The sequence below is a fragment of the Polyodon spathula genome, chromosome 4 (assembly GCF_017654505.1).
Source record: "Polyodon spathula isolate WHYD16114869_AA chromosome 4, ASM1765450v1, whole genome shotgun sequence".
NCBI classification, from domain to species: Eukaryota; Metazoa; Chordata; class Actinopteri; order Acipenseriformes; family Polyodontidae; genus Polyodon; species Polyodon spathula.
The window spans coordinates 16974617-16994614 of NC_054537.1; the positions used below are offsets into that span (position 1 = coordinate 16974617).

Below are 19998 nucleotides of genomic sequence, written 5' to 3' on the forward strand. Positions count from 1 at the left end.
TGTGTGTGCCATGCAATTACCAATGACTGACTTTTCATAGCTTATTTTTGTTCAAAGACATATGGTGGACCAAAAACAGTCTTCCTTTCTAAAGGAGTATATCTGTTTTTAGTGTTGGCCTATTTTCTGCTTCAATTATTCAATGTTTGCACTGCTTTAAAAAAAAAAAAAAAAATCTTTCTTTAACACTCCCGCTCTGTTGATTGATAGCAGGAGGTCAAGCTGAGGGATGTTCTTTTTTTTCTCAGAACCCTGTTAACTGCAGTAAAACTCATTGGTGTTACAAGTATCATTGATAAAGGAAGTTTGTAAAGTGCTTTTGACGTTAGCCTTCATCATTTTGTCTTCACTGAGTTAGAGGCAGAGCCTTGATTTAATTTACTGTAGCCACTTGCTGACACTTTATAAACACTTGGCTCCATGAGTAATACATTTAGTTTTTTATATTGGTGCATAGAAATAATCGCCAAATTGTCAATTTTATACAGCCCCTTAAAAATTGCAAAGATAACACATGAACTCCTGTCATTTAATGCAACAAAAAGGCAATTCCAAGTACAATAAAGTATGCTTTAACTGCTTTGGGTGGTTATCGGTGAGCCCAACTGAAACCCTTCTACGAATGTGAGATCACAAAATACAATGAAGTAGAGCAAACTTAACTGTGTCCTTGTTCACTGGTTAGCTAAATGGCTGCTCTTATTGACTGACTTCTTGGACTCTATCACACAAGAGCTCTAACATGTAAAAAAAGCTACATTGCACTCATGAGACTAAAATTCAATGTGATAAAGCAGGCTTTATTTCAGTGTTAGGGTAAACATCATGCAGAACCTGAGCATGCTATAAAGCTTGACCACAACAAAAATGAAACCCCTGCCTCTACTAAAATCATGTAAACCAGAATTAGCAGCTCTCGCCATGTACAATCATAAATCCATCACATGTTGTTTCTAGGGTTATTTACACATACCAATTCACCAAGTGAATGAATAAAATACCTATCTAGAAAAAAAAACATGAACGTTTAGGAATATTATCCAGTACCATGCAGAGTTTACCACTATTATGATGGCCCCCTAAACAAATACAATTAGCTTTTTAAAATACTTTCTGTTATAGGGAGGGCCAACAGAAACACACACTGCACTGCATGGACTTAAACATTGTACAAAAAAAATTACCTGCTATCCTTAAAAAACTAAAATATCTTAAACTAATATTGCAAAAAGATTAACACCATTTTAAAGACACTCCTTGAAGCTCTGTAAGATATTCACAGGTTTACTTACAAGAGAATGACACCTTCAGAATACAGTTACTGTAGTTTTCTGCCTAAGACAAACACGTGTAAATGTAAACCATCTGCTATGTTGCTTTAAGAAAGATGGTTGCTTGTAGGAGAATTTGATGCTCTTCCTTTAATAACCTGGAGTAAAAGGCAGAATGCATTCAACAACAGAAGCTGAATAGTGCAATGAGTCATATTATAGGAAAATGGAGAAAAGGATCCAGGACTCTCCATTGAACACAATCCTATATTGTAGGCAATCTGCGATAACACTATTTTCATTTCAGTTCAGTCCCATAAAATTACCATTAACATTACAGCTCATGCAGAACACAGATAAATGTAAAAATGTCACACAATTCTTCCAGATGGGAATTTCAGTTCCACCAGATCACCATCTACGGTTTTTTCTACTTGTCTAATATTTCATTTACAACATTTCGTAAGTTCATTTTCTTTCCACTGACCATGTAAATCACAAATCAATTTTCATTTAAATGCTTGACTACAGATCGGTCCCGAAAGCTTTTAGAATATGCTTCAGCGAATTCTGCAACACTCTTAATGTACAGAGAGCACAAATCTTTCAGAAAAAAAAAAAGAAATCCAGCTTTTACGAAAGTCTCAAAACACAAGTTTATCATTCATCACACCTGGACTTGAAATCCACCTTATCCAAGAGCTCTGTTACAAATAACTTTCAGGTAAAGAAGAATAACTAATGGCTAAACTCAAACAGATTAGAGCAGCTACCAGCAAATTACTAATCGAAAATATTAAAAAACATTCCTCACAACTGTAATTATATAATTGCTAGTCTGGGGGTTTATTCTGCTCCAGTTAATAATCTACAGCTGGTACGCAGTATCATAACCCGAAAATGTGCGCAATTAATTAAAGTTTAATGGATATGAAAGTATTTTTTAAGCAGAAGGGATACGTTTATTCCATGAATTACAGTTGTATATTGAAAAGAAAACATTACAAATGCTGAGGTCTGTACAAATTCCAGAGTTGTTTTTACTTTAGGTGCCCACTTACATGTTGTTGTTAATGTAGTGCAGTGACACCTTTGGTGGGAGTTCAACAGAGCAGAGAAATGCAGAGCCGGTGAGCAACAACCCATTGTTATTTGCCAGTGGCAGATGAAATGCTGAATGAACTGTTGAATACAGGCTTTTTTTTGGTTAAATTTCCCCTTACAGTGACTTTTGATTTAGTGCTTTCAACAATTAAGGTTATTAGCTTGGATTATGTCATAAGCACATATGTAACTGTTTTTACATTATCAATATATCTGTTTTAATCTCCATTTGAAGCCTGATCTTGAGAGAATGTTCTGTTGTGTATCTTTAATATAAGTATTTTATTTTATAGAGCTGGCATCATCTTGGCTTTCTGTCCACTCCGCATTCTCTCATACAGAGACATGTACATTTTCACCTCTCTTGTGCAGGATCAAAAAATCTCTCTCAGAAGTACAAATGACTGAGAACACCATGCACTGCAATAAATGGGACAATTGTTACCTTAATGACCAAATGTGACTTTATATTGCTTCCAAAATGGCTTTGTTTATTAGCGAGCAGATTTAGGCAAGTAAACAACTAAAATAATTTTGACATACAATTCACAGGCTACACCATGAGTTAACTTGCCAACTGTGTCAAAATTCTATAATCATGAAATAGGCAACATCTTAAATCCACGATTCAAAAGATGTCAAAATAGAAATGTAACCACTGCCACATGGATACTTACCTCCTAAAGACCTGAAACCTAAATAAGACATACCAAAGCTGCTCGACAAGCCTGTGATGCAGTCATGGCCTGCCCCCGAAGACATAAAAACACAGCGGTCACAGACCTTAACATAATTTTTCCTTCGAGCCTGCTGCAATCATGGATGTAGTGACCTTGAAGATTAATGGTTAAATTTCTACTTCAGGGAACCAGGGTTATGATAATAACCTAAAGTTCCCTTTCAAGTACAAAATGTAACCATTACCGTATGGGTGAGTGTACCAAAGCAGTCTCAAGGGCAATATTGCAGAACGACTGGAATGCTACAAGACTAAGCTGAGAGGCTGCCTTGTGCGATACCATACGGAACCCCAGTAACAAATAGGAGAAACTCACCTCTATGCCTGTGTTTTTAAGGATCGACTGAGAAGCCGCCCTTAACACTAGTTATGAAATCAGAGTTTTAAGGATCCATGACATTAAGCCTGTAGAACCTAGTGAAAGTATGGGGAGTAGCCCACACTGCTGCATCGCAAAAGTCCTTGACAGATGCACCCTGAAATAAAGCCCATGAAGTTGCCATGCTCCTGGTGGAATGGGCAGTGAGTTTCTTTGGAAGGGGCAAGTAGACAGCCACTGCTTAGACAGGGCTTCACCATGGGATTTAGCCCCATAGCAGACAAAAAACAGTTTGGGCTGCCTCCAACTTTTCAGCCTGTCAACAAAGAACGCCAGGGCCCAGACTGGGCAGAGCGTATGGAGCCGTCGCTCTATTAAACTGGAAAGGAGGTGGATGGAAATCCTCCAATCCCACAGACTGGTTGATATAGAATGTCAAGATCGTCTTCGGCAAAAAGGCAGAATTGGTATGGAGTGTAAACTTCGTCCTGGCCTCTGTAAAAATTAAGCAGTCTTTAGAAATGGAGAATGTCTGCATCTCACTCACCCGCTTTGCGGCGTGACAGCAAGCAAGAAAGCCACTTTGAACGACAATAAATATTTCAGCTCAGCTGAATGCACGGGCTCATGAGTGCACCACATTTAAACTCCAGTGAGAAACAATGTCCTTCATAGGTTGCCTAAGCCGGCGAGCCCCTTTCAAAAATTGCCCCACTCCTGGGGAGACCGAGTCAATTTTGACGTGGCAAGATAGAACTTCTCAGTTTTCCCTTTACAGTCCGATGTTGGACCCTGTCAAAAAGTCTTAAAGCACAGGTCTTCAGTCGTTTTTTCTCTGGAAAAAGCCGGAAAAAACCTTTCAATGGCCGAGTGAGACTGATAGCAGCCGAATGAAGCTGAAAAGGGAGGGAAAAAAAGGGTGTATCTGATAGCCCCGTACACCACAGAAATAACACAAACATGAACAAAGAGACAGCTGCTTCTGCATCCAACGCATAAAGAATATCATGGACATTTGCAGAGTTTTTTTTAGATGTTATAGTAATAAAATAATGACTTGGATCGCATTATTGAGGGGTTTGGTGATAAAGTGAGTGATCAGGAGAGGATTTACCAGTATGCACGTCTATAAAGAGGTATGTGAAAGATATACGAACAAGGTGTGGGGCTTGACTGAAGATACAGTACTTTTTGCAATTCAATGCCTTTTAAACCTGTTTTACTCTGGAAAACAAAAAAAAATTAAACAACACGTGTGTAAATAAATTGGACCCGACGCTCCTGACAAGCGCTGAATAAATGTACCACTAAGGGTTAATGTGGAGGGGATTTACCCTTTTCAAAAAGATCCTAAAAAAATTGCTGTATAACTGCTTTGGAACAGGTTGTGGGGTCGAACCCACGAGGCAGACACCACGTCTGAAAAACACCCCACGTACCAGTACTGGGATTGCGTGAACAGTGCTCTGGCATTATGCAGGGTTTTCAATGACAGAAAGCCCAGAACGCTCAAATGCAGCTGCTCAGGGGCCAGACCCAAAGCTGCAGACTTGATGGGTTGGGATGCCATAAGGCCCCCATGTCTGACTGAGCAGGTTGCGGTGCTTAAACAGTCTCCACGGCTGGCCGTTAATGAGCTGCATCAGGGTTGAAAACCAGGGTCTCCTGGACCAACAAGATTTTCTCCAGACACAGCAGGAGCAGGACAAGCAGTGGGAAGGCATATAACAGTTGCCTCAGCCACTAGTGTGCCAAGACATCTACTGCCAGCAGATCTCCACCTCCTATTATAGAGAACCAGAGGGCACAATGGGTTGATTCCTGGGAGGCAAAGAGATCTATCTCTGCTCTCCCGAATCTCTCCCAAATAAGGCTCACCACCTTGGGGTGAAGCCTCCTCTCTGAGGCACTGGGGACTTTCCTTGAGTGGTGGTCCGGAGCCCAGTTTGTCCCAGGTAAACTGCCTGTAGGTTTAAGACCCTGCCAAGGGGGTTCCACATGCCTTTCAAACCCCTGCCATTCCACACAGTGCCCCAAGCAAAGGCTAGACGCGTCTGTGATGATGACCTCCCTTCTGGTGAAGCTGAGACGTAGACGGGCAGGCTGTTTCCACCAAGACAGGACCTTTAGACAGTGACGAGACACTGTCAATAGGCTGCCACGGTTAAGGCAGGCTGAAAAACCCTGCTGTTGAACCTGGCCTGCAGAGGGCACAGGCGCAGGAGACCCCAAAGTAAGGGTGAGAAAAAAAAAATCAACAAAATACAGTAATTGTAACAATTGCATACAGTAAAATATGCAAACCACCTCGTAATTTTGGCCTAAGCCAAAATGAGAAATAAATACCTCCAGCCGGAGCTATTGCAGCCTGTGGGGAGAGTACAAATTCAGCCGACATGTTACTTGATCCCTGGGAAGGAGCAACTCAAGCTGCTTGCTTCACACGGGGCACAAGGCCGCAGTGAGACGTAACAAACAACATGCTGTAGTGCACAACATACGTGTAATTAGTAAAACTAATACAGCGATTATTTTTAACATCATATATAAATTGTGTAAAACACAATAAATATGAAATATATAGCAGATAAGTACTTAACTGAAACAGCTCTCCTGTCAGCTTAGTTCTTGAAAGGGAAATGGTGGTGAGGTCTGTGACTGCAGTGTTTTTTTGACCTCAGGGGCGGGCCATGACTGCGTCACAGTACATACTACATACTGTACATGAACTTTTAGCCTTTAGATTAACCCCCATTTCACAATCTTTTTACTCTTTCTGTTATTTATTTATTTGTTTATTTCATGTCCTGTTCAGGTATACAAGGTGTGCTGTACACTCAGGTTATATCTGTAGTATACTATGGTGGTATTAGGGTACTATAAACTGGATGTATATTTTATTCTGGACCTTACGGTAAGCTTTGTTTAAGGAGGAGTCATTCTGTTAAACAAATAACTTGATCAAAACGACTACACATTTTATGTACAATTTGGCCCTTTGGATATTTTTTTGTTGTTTGGTTAAATGCCTGGCTTGATAGAGTAACTGCAAAATATACTGTATTCAGACATTGTCAAAACATGTTAAATATGTTTTTTTTTATACAAATTTAAAATTCCAGTGATATGTTTAATATTTAAAAACCCAGTTTAGAGGCATCTACTGCAAGTTATTGGAGGCTCTACATGGCTGAGACTACCAGTGGAGTTTATATAGGCCTATGAGTTCTTGCGAATTGCAATGTTCAGTTAAAGGGTTAAATCCCGTTTGTCTGAACACCCCCACAAGGCTTTTCTGCCCACTTACAGTACGCTTACTGACTAACTTAATTTTAATACAAAAAAAAGTTTGCATTTCTTAACATTTATTTAGATGTTACTACATTTTCACCTTTAACATTCTGTCATAATTAATCACTCTGCATTCCCAAATGTCTGTCTGGCTAGTAAAGTACTGCTCACATAAAGCTCATGATAAACTGATATTCGGTATCGGTGGGATATCAGAGGAAAATGAAAACCTAGCGACTGTTGCTGCTGGGTTTTCCTAAGAAATCTGGTTCATACAATATTTCATCTGCGCCGGCACCTTTCACTCTCAATTATTTGGCTGCTGTCAAAACAAATCAATCAAATTACAGCTCTGTCTCTCTGTGCTGCTATTCCATTGTACAGTGAGTTGCTTTAGCTTTGAAATGTATGAGGGTACACATTTTATCTCTATTATTTATTTAATACAACTTTCTCCCCTGCGAGTTATCTTACAAGCGCAGCAAACTTAAATCATTAAATTCTAACGCTGAAGACATATTACTGAGACCATTTTGAATGGAACCACAAACAAATGGGCTTTAAATGTGTTGAAATAAAAGTAAAATGGTTGTTAGGGGAATACAGGACTGTTATTACCCTAATATGTCCTGATGGATTGACAGATTTTTTTTTCTTCTGTCGAAGCACAATTTTTTTTCTCTCGTTTATGCTTGCAGTGTTTGTACATCGACTGAAAAGCACAAACTTGCTTAATTATAACAGTCAATATATCACAGAATTACAGTGTGTAGACTTCCTACTTAATATATTTAATTAATCATTATTAATTGTCAAATGCCTTAAGTGAGTGTGAGGGGGTGTTTATGTTGGTTTGCGAAGGACATACAAATTAAAATAATGTATTTTTAAAACCTTCATTATGCAGATTAACTTCTAAATAACAATTTATAAAAGGTCATGCATTTGTTAAAAGCAGATCCTAAATGTATTTTTTATGAAGGCTATGGTAGAATGAAAATGATTCAGCTAGACATCTATTAGGTAGCATGGAGATATGTTGATATTCCCCAAGGAATCGGTTATCTGGTGTTGTAATGAAGAGAGCAATTTCCATAATCTTTGTCACGCCTTAGCCCATTACATGTGTACAGTGCTCAGAAAAGAGCACTTTAACTGAAACATCATCTTGATTATTACCGACATTGGTACTCATTACTATACATAAGTGGGGTTTTGCTTTCATGTTGATTCTGAAAGCTATTTCATGTCTCTTGAAGAGGAATACAAAAAGAATAAGACTAACACATATAATCTGCACCACGTTAAATACAATTAGGCAGAATGCAGATTTTGAGATTTAAGTAAGGAAGTAAGGACTGAGATATATTTACACGTTAGGACTTGAGAGACAATAAAAAAATCCTACTTAAAAAATGCACACTAGATTGGAGAAGAGCAACTTTGAAAAATGAGAGTCTTGAATGTATGCTTGTCAAAGACAAAACAATAAAGAAACTATAAGTACAATTGGAAGCCAGTTATAATGGTACTCTCCTGCCTAGACTACTGCAACTCCCTCCTGGCTGGCCTCCCTGCGTCCGCCACCTGTCCGCTCCAGCTCATCCAGAACTACACTGCTTGTCTGGTGTTCTCTCCTCCTCGCATGCCACTCCACTGCTCCGCTCGTTCCAGTAGCTCCCGATCACTGCTCACATCCAGTTCAAGACTCTTGTACTCGCCTACTTATGCCTTGACCAGACTGCACACAGCTAGCTACAGACCCTCATCTCTCCCTACACCCCCACCTGACATCTCTGCTCTCCCTGCACTAGAAGACTGGCTGTACCTCCTCTATGATCCCCTGCCTCAAAAGCCCACTCATTCTCCACCCTTGCCCCGCAGTGGTGAATCGACCTTCCAACGGATGTCAAAACTGCCAGTCCCTGGACCACCTTCCGGCACCTCCTCAAGACACACCCATTTGACTGTATGCAAATATTACAAAAATGTTACCATCGTGGTTCCATTTTACCAATGTCTCATTATAATAACATTACAGTAGCATAAAGAATTACTAAAATGCCTACATGCAAAATACTGGAATGACAGTTCAAAATGACCAGGCTTCTGATTAGGAACATGACAGAAGACTCTGGTTCTGACCTCAACTCACAACCAGAGCGGTCATGGCATTTAATTTACTGTATACAATTACTGCAGCAGTAGGCATTTTATGAAAAATGTTAAATTGTGTTGTAATGGTGTTTACAAATATAAAAATAACACGTCTGAAACTGATAGACCACTAATTTCATTCATAAATTGCATCTCTGATGGCATATATTGCCAGCAAGAGTTTGTATTGCAATTGGTGTCATCAGGAACACAATCATAGCATACACTGTTGCACGTGACTTTGGGCAGACTGCAGCCACAGCTACTGTATGCAAAGGTAAGCCTGAGGAAACTCTCGAGTGAGAATAATGAATAGCTACATCCACTGACTTTTATTAGGGCACATCATGCTCTACCTGACTGGAACAAATCAGGATGCTTATTCCGAGACTGCAGCCAGAGATGTAAACGGTGCCACCAAGCGTCAGGACACATCGACGCAGTTCATATTTCCGAATATATCCTGAAAGGGATTTTTTAAGTGATCTGGGAAACAGCAAAGCGAGGTCAAAATAAACCATAAAGGTACTGTGTTTTTATACCTTACATGGATGTTTCATTGTCTCTAAGTGCAAACTCTTTTTACAATAGGACTCATACAGCCTTGCATAATTAAGTACTTCTTAAAAACTTAAATCTTACACTAATTACATACAAATAGCAACAAACACCCTGTAAAAAATATATATAATGCATTTCAAATTTGAAAAGCATTTGCCATATAATCCTTATTATTATTGTCTGTCGAAATCCAGCTAAATTTCAATTCTAATGGTAAATGAAATGGCTGAAAATACCCTTAACCCGTGAGTACAATTAATTTGGTCAAGAAGAATGTCAGCCTACTGTTTAACAAGAATACACAGTGGGCTAAGGCTGAGCAAGATGTTGCCAGAGAAATGGTCCTGGCATATAAAGTAACTTCACTGCTACGGACAGAAAACTGTTTTCCCAAAGCAGTTTAACACTTTTTTCTTGTTTGCTCCCATTAAAAAATTTTTTTTTTAAAAAATCAATGGCTAAAAAGCACAGAACCACAGAAGAAACCTCTCCTCTGGCACTGCCATTCAAATACCTTTGTCTACAAAAAAAGTTTTGAAAGGATAAACCAAGGAGGCACATTATCCAGGCCTGGAAAGATACAGCTCTGTGTGCAGAAGAGAGTGACTCTGAAGATATGATAGTATTTATTAAGCTGTATATTATTCACTGGACTTCAGAATGGAGATTTTATTTATGCATGCTTGTCCGTTAAGGTTTTATCATCCTTCTGCTCTGAAAGGTCTATTTTCCTCACTTTGTTATATTTTCTTTTACTTTGTGCTGTTCTGGCATTATTTTAATCTTCAACCTCCTGCTTTACATGCACTCTCCAAATTTATACAAGCACATTCTTTGGCATTAGTGCATCCTCCTCATCTAAGATTTATGACTGACAGTTTCTTCAGCTCAATCTAATGGCATAAGAGAGACAATATTTTAAACATTAAAATGAAAACCATTTACAACTACGATAAAAAGAGAACATGCAGCATTAAACTTTTAAAAACATGCAGTTAAGTTAAAAAAAATAGCCAAGCAGACATACAAGCTGGTGCAAACAAGAAAAGCACACTTTCAGCATAAAAAACAGCAGTAGACATGTGAATCTTTTTAGCACGCTGGAGCAAAAGCCTGAACTATATAACTATGGAATGCACTACCTCCAGTGCTAAGGAAGCTGGGTCTAAATTTGAAACACACTTTTATTATAATTATTACTTGAATATTTTGTATTTTTATGTATTTACATACAGTGCCTTGTGGTACTTCGGTATGAAAGGCACAATATGAAATGAATAAATAAATATTTATAATGAACTATAATAACAGGACTTCATTTACAGGTGGAGAAGCAGGCCTCTTGAGCTATTATAGACATCGAAGCAGGTCTGGAGTTCAAATAAGAAGTAGCTTAAATATATATCTTGCAATTGAAAATTTTGAAAATGTTCCTCCAATCCAGATAGTTGACCTCATGAAAGCAAAAACCTTTATAGTATAAATTTATTTTGACTGGTCTGGACACCAGTGAAGATATGGAAGTCCAAACATACAGTGTACAGTATAATGTATAGTGTCAGATACACAGTAATTTCAGTTTAACAGATGTTCAATTGTCCATAGAGCTAAAGTAGCCTGCTGTGTTTAGAAAATGGTATGACAAGCAACTGATTATACATCTTTGTTGAACTTTCATACATAATTTAAGTGGCGACACTGCTTTTGCGTCAGGTCCGTAATGCAAGTAAGTACTAGTCAAAGCTGAAGTAAAAAGTTATTCTAATTTTCATATATCATAAGCATAGTACTTTTAATTACTTATGTGGCAGAAAGTAATCTGGGCTTCCACCGTGATCTAAAAACAAGAATCTCCCATTGTCAGATGACATGCTGGTTCAAACCTTGATGTTCTGGGGTCGTGCCTTACCTTGAAGGTTTTGGAGTGGTAACGTCATAATGCCTCCAGCTGCTGCCGCTGCCACCAGGCCTTGGATGTTGGCCAGGTTGGCGGTGGGCAGTGTCAGCACTAGCCCCTGCTGCCCGCCCAGCTGCCCGGCCATGTTGAAAGGAATGAGGATTGGCTGATTGAGGCCTGGAGCTCCCCCAGGCATCACCCCTGCCACAGCTGATCCCAACTGTTGTGCTGCCAACAACGACTACAAGAAAATCAGAACAAAAAACAGTGAATGGAAAGGATCAAAAACAATTTTTTTTTTTTTTTTTTACATAGCTTGCCATTTGATTAAACCACAGTATGGTATTACTGAACAGGCTGTAGGGTTTAAAACACAATGCATAACACTCCCTAGCTTTGTGCTTTATTGTATGTATTCCGTATTTATTCACATTTAGATCGCCCCTGAATTCAAATCTCAGTAGATTCAACATAAAACCCCCCCCCACACTCCATGGTCCCTGTTTGCAGTTTCATATCTGTTTAATTTTAATTCAAATTTCAAATATCACTTTTTCTATGACAAATTTGTTTTTCCAAAAAGCAAAGACAAAGAGTGGGATCTCATCTGTGCAGTTTTGTTCCTGAGACCTAGATGTGGCTACATGTAAAATTTGCCAGACATCTAACACATAAAGCGGCATAAACAGAACTTAAAAGAGCCATAACAACATGTGATTTGTATTAAGAGGGTGAAATGGGTCCATCAGTTCGAAAAGGCACACTCTACCTTGACAAAAAAATCATAGTTTAGATGCTGAGCACTACTAGCGCCATCCAAGGCCAGTCATACAATGCTGCTTAAACTGGGATAGACTGACAGCCTCAGAAACCGATCAACCCTTAGTACAAGATTTGCGCCCATGGAAAAGGAGGGCTGCATTCCTATGCAATTATTAACACCTGTAAACGTTAAACCATTCCCCATAAATCACACTGGGGCATCAGCGAAAGCACATTCAAATAAATAGGACAGATCTGTAAATGATTATCCAGTGTTAGTGAGGCTGTACGGAAAGGGAATACACCGAGTTCTAATTTAGGGCTGAAATAAATAGTCCATTCATCACCTACTTAGCTTTTTCATGCGCCACAATAATTCTTGGCTTGTGAGCTGGAAAGGCTTGCATCGACCAAGCAAGGAGGAATGTGACAGCTGGCTTTCATGCTATCAGACTGTCACACCGGTTCATGACGTTGTCCTAGTTTTAGAATTATTACACCTTAATAGCCTGTTGTGGTCATTATTTTTCCTACAAAAAAAAAAAAAAAAATCCCAGTGTCGTCCTCCTTTTACATTTGTGTACTCTTTAGGTGCCTTTGCAGAAGAGTACATTTTATTATCTGTGCACTCTTGTCTGCCTTCCCTCTGGCCCAGGGCACCAACTGGCAATTTCTCAGAATAGCAGTGGAACTGAAACATCTTTAACTGCATTTGTCAGCTATCTGCTTGTATTTTGCACGGCAAGTCGAAGCTGGGTTTGCTTTAATGTACTCAGGAAGTGAGAACTAGGGGAAGCTTGTTCGCTGGTGACAATGTTAATTAAAAACAACAATATAAACAAAAGAAGTCTGTTACAGATGAAAACAACACAAGAAAGACATGGAATTTACAGTTTCCTTGCCTTAAGATGTTTGCAATCATTCTGGTTGTATATATTTCTGCAGTCTGATGTCGCAGTTTTAGTGATTTGCTGCTGCCTGGTACTACCAAATCTCTGTCTCTGACCTGCTGTTTCTATCAAAACACTATAAATGAAGGAAACAATTTACTAAAATAATGTACATGTATAGATGACAGATGTGTATTGTGATTGGCTGTTACTCAAGTAAACAGAAGCATAAATAAATAGATTTCGGTGGTCATTTTACAAATAAACAATTCTATAAGCTACACTACGTTATGCAAATAATTCTGTACAACATTCAAATACTTATTAATGATGTACAAGTGGATGAAAAAGGTGTTGCTTCTTTCAGTTACTGCACATGAGATGAAAAGTATTTCATACTGTTTATCACAATACAAACGCTCTAATTTTATCTAAGTCATTTATTGGTATTTGAGACAAATGTCAGATCAAAGACATGCTTTTAGAAAATGAAGACAGGTTTGTTTATAACTGTTTGTTTAGTGTATCGTCAACAATAGAAAATTCATAGTGGGGAATACTGAAGTCAGCTCAAACTAAACTTTCTATTTCAACTCCAGGTATTATTTACAGCTGTGGCTACATGTTTTGCATAAAGAATTAACTAATTTAATCGAATTCGGAGTCGAATGAAACCTACTGATTAATGTTAAGTTAACATATTGAATTAAATACAGCTTTGTAGTTTTCTATATGCTTAATGTAAAACTGACAAAAAATTAAAAAACGTGACATTTCTAAATCTATCATGAAATACTGTCCTACTATTATGGCTTCCGGTTGACTTTTGTGATATCATTTTGTAGTGTCTTTGATTACATTTCTTTAGTTAAATAAAATAAATAAATGACGTTCATAAGTTTTTTTTTTGCAACAGCTGTACACTTTAAACTTGCCTGGACTGGTACTGTAGAATGAATTTTAATGATCATCATCAAAATGGAAAATGGCACCAGGTAAAACTGGAAATAATATAACATAAACCAGCCCCAGAATGCATCCCGCATTCATGGCTGGATGGATCTCTGGTATTCTTATAACACAACATTTCTGGCAGAATCAGCCACGACACATGTACATCACATACAAGCCGGCAGCGATGCTTGGAAACTCCAGTTGCTCTTTAGACCTCAGGAGATCTTTCAGTAGGCTCCCTGTTTATTAAATAGATCCTTTACAGCACTCACAGCTTACTGTTACTTCCAACCACACAGTGGCATATTTATTTCAAGTTATGTGCTAAAAGCTTTCTATAAACCTATCAAACATGGCTGATATTTTTAGAACCTTGTATAGTGCCTATAGTAAGTATTCACCCCCCTTGGACGTTTTCAGTTTGTTGTGTTGCAACCTGAACTCTTGATACATTTAAATGGGATTTCTTTCCTTTGATTTACACAACCTACTCAACACGTTCAATGTGTGAAAAAACAAATCAATTAAAAATAAAAACCTGCAAAGTCTTCATTAGATAAGTATTCACCCCCTTTGCTATGACACTCCTAAATAAGCTCAGGTGCAACCAATTGCCTTTAGAATTGCCTCTCAGAAAAGATGTGTCAAAAGATTCTGTGGTCCGATGAAACAAAAATTGAAGTATTTGGCTTAAATGCAAAGCGTTATGTCTGTTGCAAACCCAACACAGCACATCACCCAGGTAACACCATCCCTACTGTGAAGCACGGTGGTGGCAGCATCATGCTATGGGGATGCTTTTCATCGGCAGGGACTGGGAAACCTGTCAGGGTAGAGGGCAAAATGGATGGAGCTAAATACACGCAAATCCTTGAGGAAAACCTTCTTCAGTCTGCAAAACACCTAAGACTGGGATGGAGATTCACCTTTCAGCAGGACAACGACCCCAAGCACACAGCAAAAGCGACTCTGGAGTGGCTTAAAAACAAGAAAGTGAATGTCCTTGAGTGGCCCAGTCAAAGCCCGGACTTGAATCCGATTGAGAATCTGTGGCAAGACTTGAAGACCGCTGTCCACCAACGATCCCCATCCAACTTGACAGAGCCTAAACAATTTTGCCAAGAATGGGCAAATATTGCATGACCTAGATGTGCAAACCTGGTAGAAACTTACTCCAAAAGACTCACAGCTGTAATTGCTGCCAAAGGTGGTTCTAAAAAGCATTGACTCAGAGGTGTGAATGCTTCTCTAACAAAGACATTTCGGTTTTTGTATTTTTCATTAACTGTTGTTTCACAATAAATATTCTCTTGCCTCTTCAAAGTGTTGAGTAGGTTGTGTAAATCAAAGGAAAAAAAATCCCATTTAAATGCATCAAGATTTCAGGTTGTAACACAACAAATTGTGAAAACATCCAAGGGGGGTGAATACATACTACATGCACTGTACATATGGCTGTTTGAGGGAGTTAGACATTGCTCATTTTTTCTATACACTCATGGTGCTGCATGACATCAAAAAAATGACCAGCCTGTGATGATTTGGGATGTTTACGCTTTCCTACATGAGATGCATCCACATATTTTTGTTTAGCGCTATACATGGATTTGTTTTTACTCTTTGTTTTATTATTAATAAAAAGCCTGATGAATGAATCACTGGCCATCTACTATATACCATGGTAAAGATGGTCTGGAATTGATTTAAGACTAAAGTAAATTCTATTGCTTTGGGCAGTGTTGAAAAAAGATGAAAAACATAATAAAATACATGAACACAAGAATGTAAAATACATTTGCTTATCACAGTATGACAAATGCATTCATGAAAAAAAAAAAAAAAAATCTCAATTGCCTTTGATAAATAAAAAGCTCAATACTGTACCAGCATAAAGCGGCTGACTTTGACAAGGCACTTACTGCATACATTGAAACTCAAACCAACACACACTTTTCTATATCGGAAAACAGCACAGTTTCACCGGGCTGCAATATCCTTCAGACATTCATAATCAGGAAAACTTGTAAAACAGAAACAGCATTTCTAAAACTGGTATCAGAGTCAGACAAGTAAAGATAAAGAAAGGGGAACACAATGATCTTAATGGAAACAGGCAACCAGATAAAAACACTAATAATGCAATCATGACTGATATGCCAAAATAACAATCCAAATGCCATGAACCTTACCTTGTAGATACTGTATCAAACAGTGGTGACAGCACCAGGTGTTCTGAGTCAAATGAAAGGTAATGTCTACTGCAGAGGGTATTAATGCTATTTTACATGTATCTTTTTGTACCAGTTTGTATTCGGCAGGTTCAAACTACAGTACACTGAAACCTATTTGGAACCCCATTGCTGTATGACGTAATGCTAGGTTTATAATTGAACAATACTGTACACAACCACATGCATCTTCATGGTGCACAGTATGTACACGTTTAACAAATCTGAACAACTTTAGTAAGGATCAAAAACTCAACTCAAGAATCTTAATATTGTTGCCTTGAACTTTGGAAACGGTCTGCTGCTGCCTTCCTCCACTGTATGAAGCCTTGGTGTACTTCTGGATAGTAACCTCTCCTTTGATGCCCAAATCTCCTCTGTAGTCAAATCTTCCTTCTACCACCTCCGAAACATCTCAAAGGTCCGTCCCTGCCTTTCCCTCCCGGATGCAAAGATATTCTGTCATGCATCTCCTCTTGACTCGACTATTGCAACTCCCTCTTTTGGTCTTCTGTCACGTGCCATAAACCAATTGCAGTTGGTTCAAAATGCTGCTGCTAGGATCCTTACCAGATGTACAAAATATGATCACATTAGCCCCTGTCTTGCCCAGTTGCACTGGCTACCTGTAAAGTTCAGGATTACTTTAAAAATTCTCCTGCTTGCCTACAAGGCCCTTCATCACACAGGTCCAGAGTATCTCTCCAACCTGCTGGCCCGCTATATCCCTGCACACAAGCTGCAGTCCTCTGACTCTAGCTTGCTTATTATACTTAAGCAGAAGTGCACCACACTTGGAGAGCACTTTTTTTTAGCTTCATAGCCCTGACTCTCTGTAACTCTCCCAGTTTTGGTGAGCGATGCTCCCACAGCCGCTCGCTTCAAATCAACTCTCAAGACCCACTTGTTCTCGCTTGCTTTCAATGCTCTTCAAGCCTGGTATCTGTTATTAGTTGTTGTCTAAATTGCTATTTCAGGTTTTTCACTCCACCTTATTCGTATGATTCTGCATGACAGACGCATCCACAATGTTTAGAAATCACATCCTACCCTTGCGTTTAATGTATTATGCCTGTATTTAATGTATTTGCATTGTTTTTTTTAACTGTTTATTTAATGTACTGTTCCCTGTATTTCACTGTATTTAATGTATTATGCATTTTTCCTCACTATCTTGTAAAGTGCTTTGTGATGGTGGTCCACCATGAAATGTTCTATATAAAATAAATATTGATTGATTGATTGATTGATATTACCCTGTTTCCTCAAGTCTGTATTTATTATGTCTCTAAAGCTATTTATCAGTTTTTGTTTCTCGTTCTGTAAAACTTATGGATTTGTCTCCTTTCAAAATATAAATATACAGCCTGGAGGAAAGGCTTTAAAAATATGCCCAGTGATTGGATCAAATCAGGTATCATGTGTCTTTAACAAAATGTGACTATAAGGTTGTGACCAATACAAACTGTGTCTAATTGTATTGACCTGGTAATATGCCACGTTGTTCACAGCTTTACATTTGGAAAGATGCTGCAAACCAGCAGCTGTTGTAACTCTTTCCAGATGGCCCAGAGACACCTGCTGTTAGTGAAGTGTCATTTGTATCATTCTTTATAAATCTACAAAATAATAATAATAGTAAAAGGTGCGCACTACAGATGTAAAAGTTTTGATAAGCCCTGCAAAAAGTTTGGTTACACCACCAAACTTTATTGTTGGCAAATAATGCACAACAACTTGATCTATCAACTGTTAAATGAAAGTATTTACTTTAATCTTATTTACAGTAGATAAATGTTTTAGATCAATGGATCTAAACATTTTTCAAAGTGGGTATTTTCTAGCAGAAATTACCAGCATGGGCCCATAAACATGAATGAACTAAACTTAAAATAAACTAACTAAATAAATCAATAAAAACAGAGCTCATTATTTTATCCCTGAATTTCTCCCAAATGTTGAATGTGCAATTATTTTTCCCCCCCACCACAGCAATTCCTCACACAGCTCAGGAGAACTGAAGGTTCAGTGGGTGCTCTCCGATCCCACGACCAAGCCAGTTTCCTCTTTTAAACCCAGGAACTCGAGAGCGGATGTTAGCGAGCTACTGGCCACTGGAGGACAAGGGCCAGCCCTGCAGGTGTCCGTCTGAGCTTACTACGTGCCTGGCTGGTCAGGTCCGCTGTAGCCCGCGATGAGGAAAAACAGTCCGTTCTGGTTTGCCTCCTTAATACGCGGGAGTGCCAGAGCCAATGTAACTCTCCCTCTGGAATCCCCTGTGAAGACTGTTGACTTTGCACAGCCTGGATGCGAACCTGCACTCCCCTGATTGCACGACTCACCCTGCACACCACACAGTCAGGCTTATACAGGTGAGACACTCAGGGACCTCCAAAATAATACAAACTTAACACAGATATTACTCTCTTACAATCTTAGAAAACACCTTCAAAATCTTCAAGGGATACACTGCAAACAGGATATTCCTAGGGGGTACAGGCAATTTGTTTATTAAAATGCAGTGTTAACTGCTGTCCTACAGATACATGGTTTGGGTGTGTAGAAATAGTTTATAGCAGAGATGTTTACACCACGTGGTCCCTGAATCACAGTGTGAAGAACCACAGCTTCTGATTTTCAGGATTTACACTAACCCGGCAATTTTATCTCATGCCTCCTCCTCCAGTTAGGTGTTTATCAGTAACATCAATGCTTCCTTCAAAACTCAAGGCGAGCTTATGCTGATAAATAGCTTTCCCCCTTAAACTTAGCCTGTTACACAGATTACTTGTGTTACTGAGTTTAACATTTTGTTTAATGTGAATCTCTCAGGACTACAAAAAAACAATTATGCAGTTTTTTATTCTTCGAGTGTTGAACTTCAAATCAGAGCTTTAAATATTAGGGCATTCTCTCTGCAGCATTTTGTTGAGGCCAACAAATATCAAGCAGCATTCATACATATAAAGGGATTTCTAACAACAGCATACACAATTAAAATACTTTTTTTTAGTACTGTATTTAATGAAAAGAAAGTAGTGTAGTTTTTATTTTACTTTCTAGAAACAAAACTTTTAAACAGATTATAGTTAAGTTATACTTGAATTTATTTTTTTTCTCTCATATTACTTATCTTATCTGTTACATGCTGTAAGGTTTTTCTTTCACACTTTGTAGTTACATTTTTTTATTCTTCTCATAAAATTAGCCGTTGCACTTCAAACTATGTTAATTATGTAGACACAATTAATTTTACTACAATGTAGTCCATTAATAAAGGCTCGTATAATTCGAAGTGTAACCTTGAAATCTACATGCAGAGCATGAGCTTCAGTAAAATTAAACAATGACAGTGTTCTTGTGCTATATTCCCAATTAAAACAACTAAACTCCCTCCTATTTTACTTATGTAAGGTGTACCAACCTGCGGGCCAACAGGAAAGGCCGTGTGTGATTGGCTTGGCTGATGCTGGTCAGCTACGCTGCTGCCTGTTTCCAACTGCACTGTGTTCCCTCTGGCCCCTGAAGAGAAAGAAAAGAGAAGCTCCAGCTTAATATTCCACTGCCTGGGGAACCAGCACATTACGTTGGCGTGATGTCACATAACATCAAGCTGCAAATGATATGCTTAAGTGCTTTATCAATAACTCAAGCTCACAGATCACTCATCGAATGCATCAAATTACTACTTCATTCAGCCTGTCCGGCTCATTGAGGGAAATATACGACAAAGTGACAGCGCTGAAACTGAAGCTGAATAATATCAGCAGAACAAATTCAGGGCACATTAAACATCAATTTACATACATGAGTGCACAGCGCGCA

The 19998-nt window shown here is 38.6% G+C and overlaps 1 protein-coding gene across 1 annotated transcript in view; it reads right to left on the bottom strand.

Annotated features, from left to right (window-relative positions):
- The window catches only part of LOC121313804 (POU domain, class 6, transcription factor 2-like), a 117070-nt gene that overhangs the window by 70261 nt on the left and 26811 nt on the right, over positions 1-19998 (bottom strand). Inside the window, exons 2-3 of the mRNA XM_041246599.1 lie at positions 19598-19695; positions 11352-11580 (exon numbers count right to left, since the gene is read on the bottom strand). Of these exons, the coding sequence (XP_041102533.1) occupies positions 11352-11580; positions 19598-19695 (327 nt within the window). The remainder of the gene's footprint in view (positions 1-11351; positions 11581-19597; positions 19696-19998) is intronic.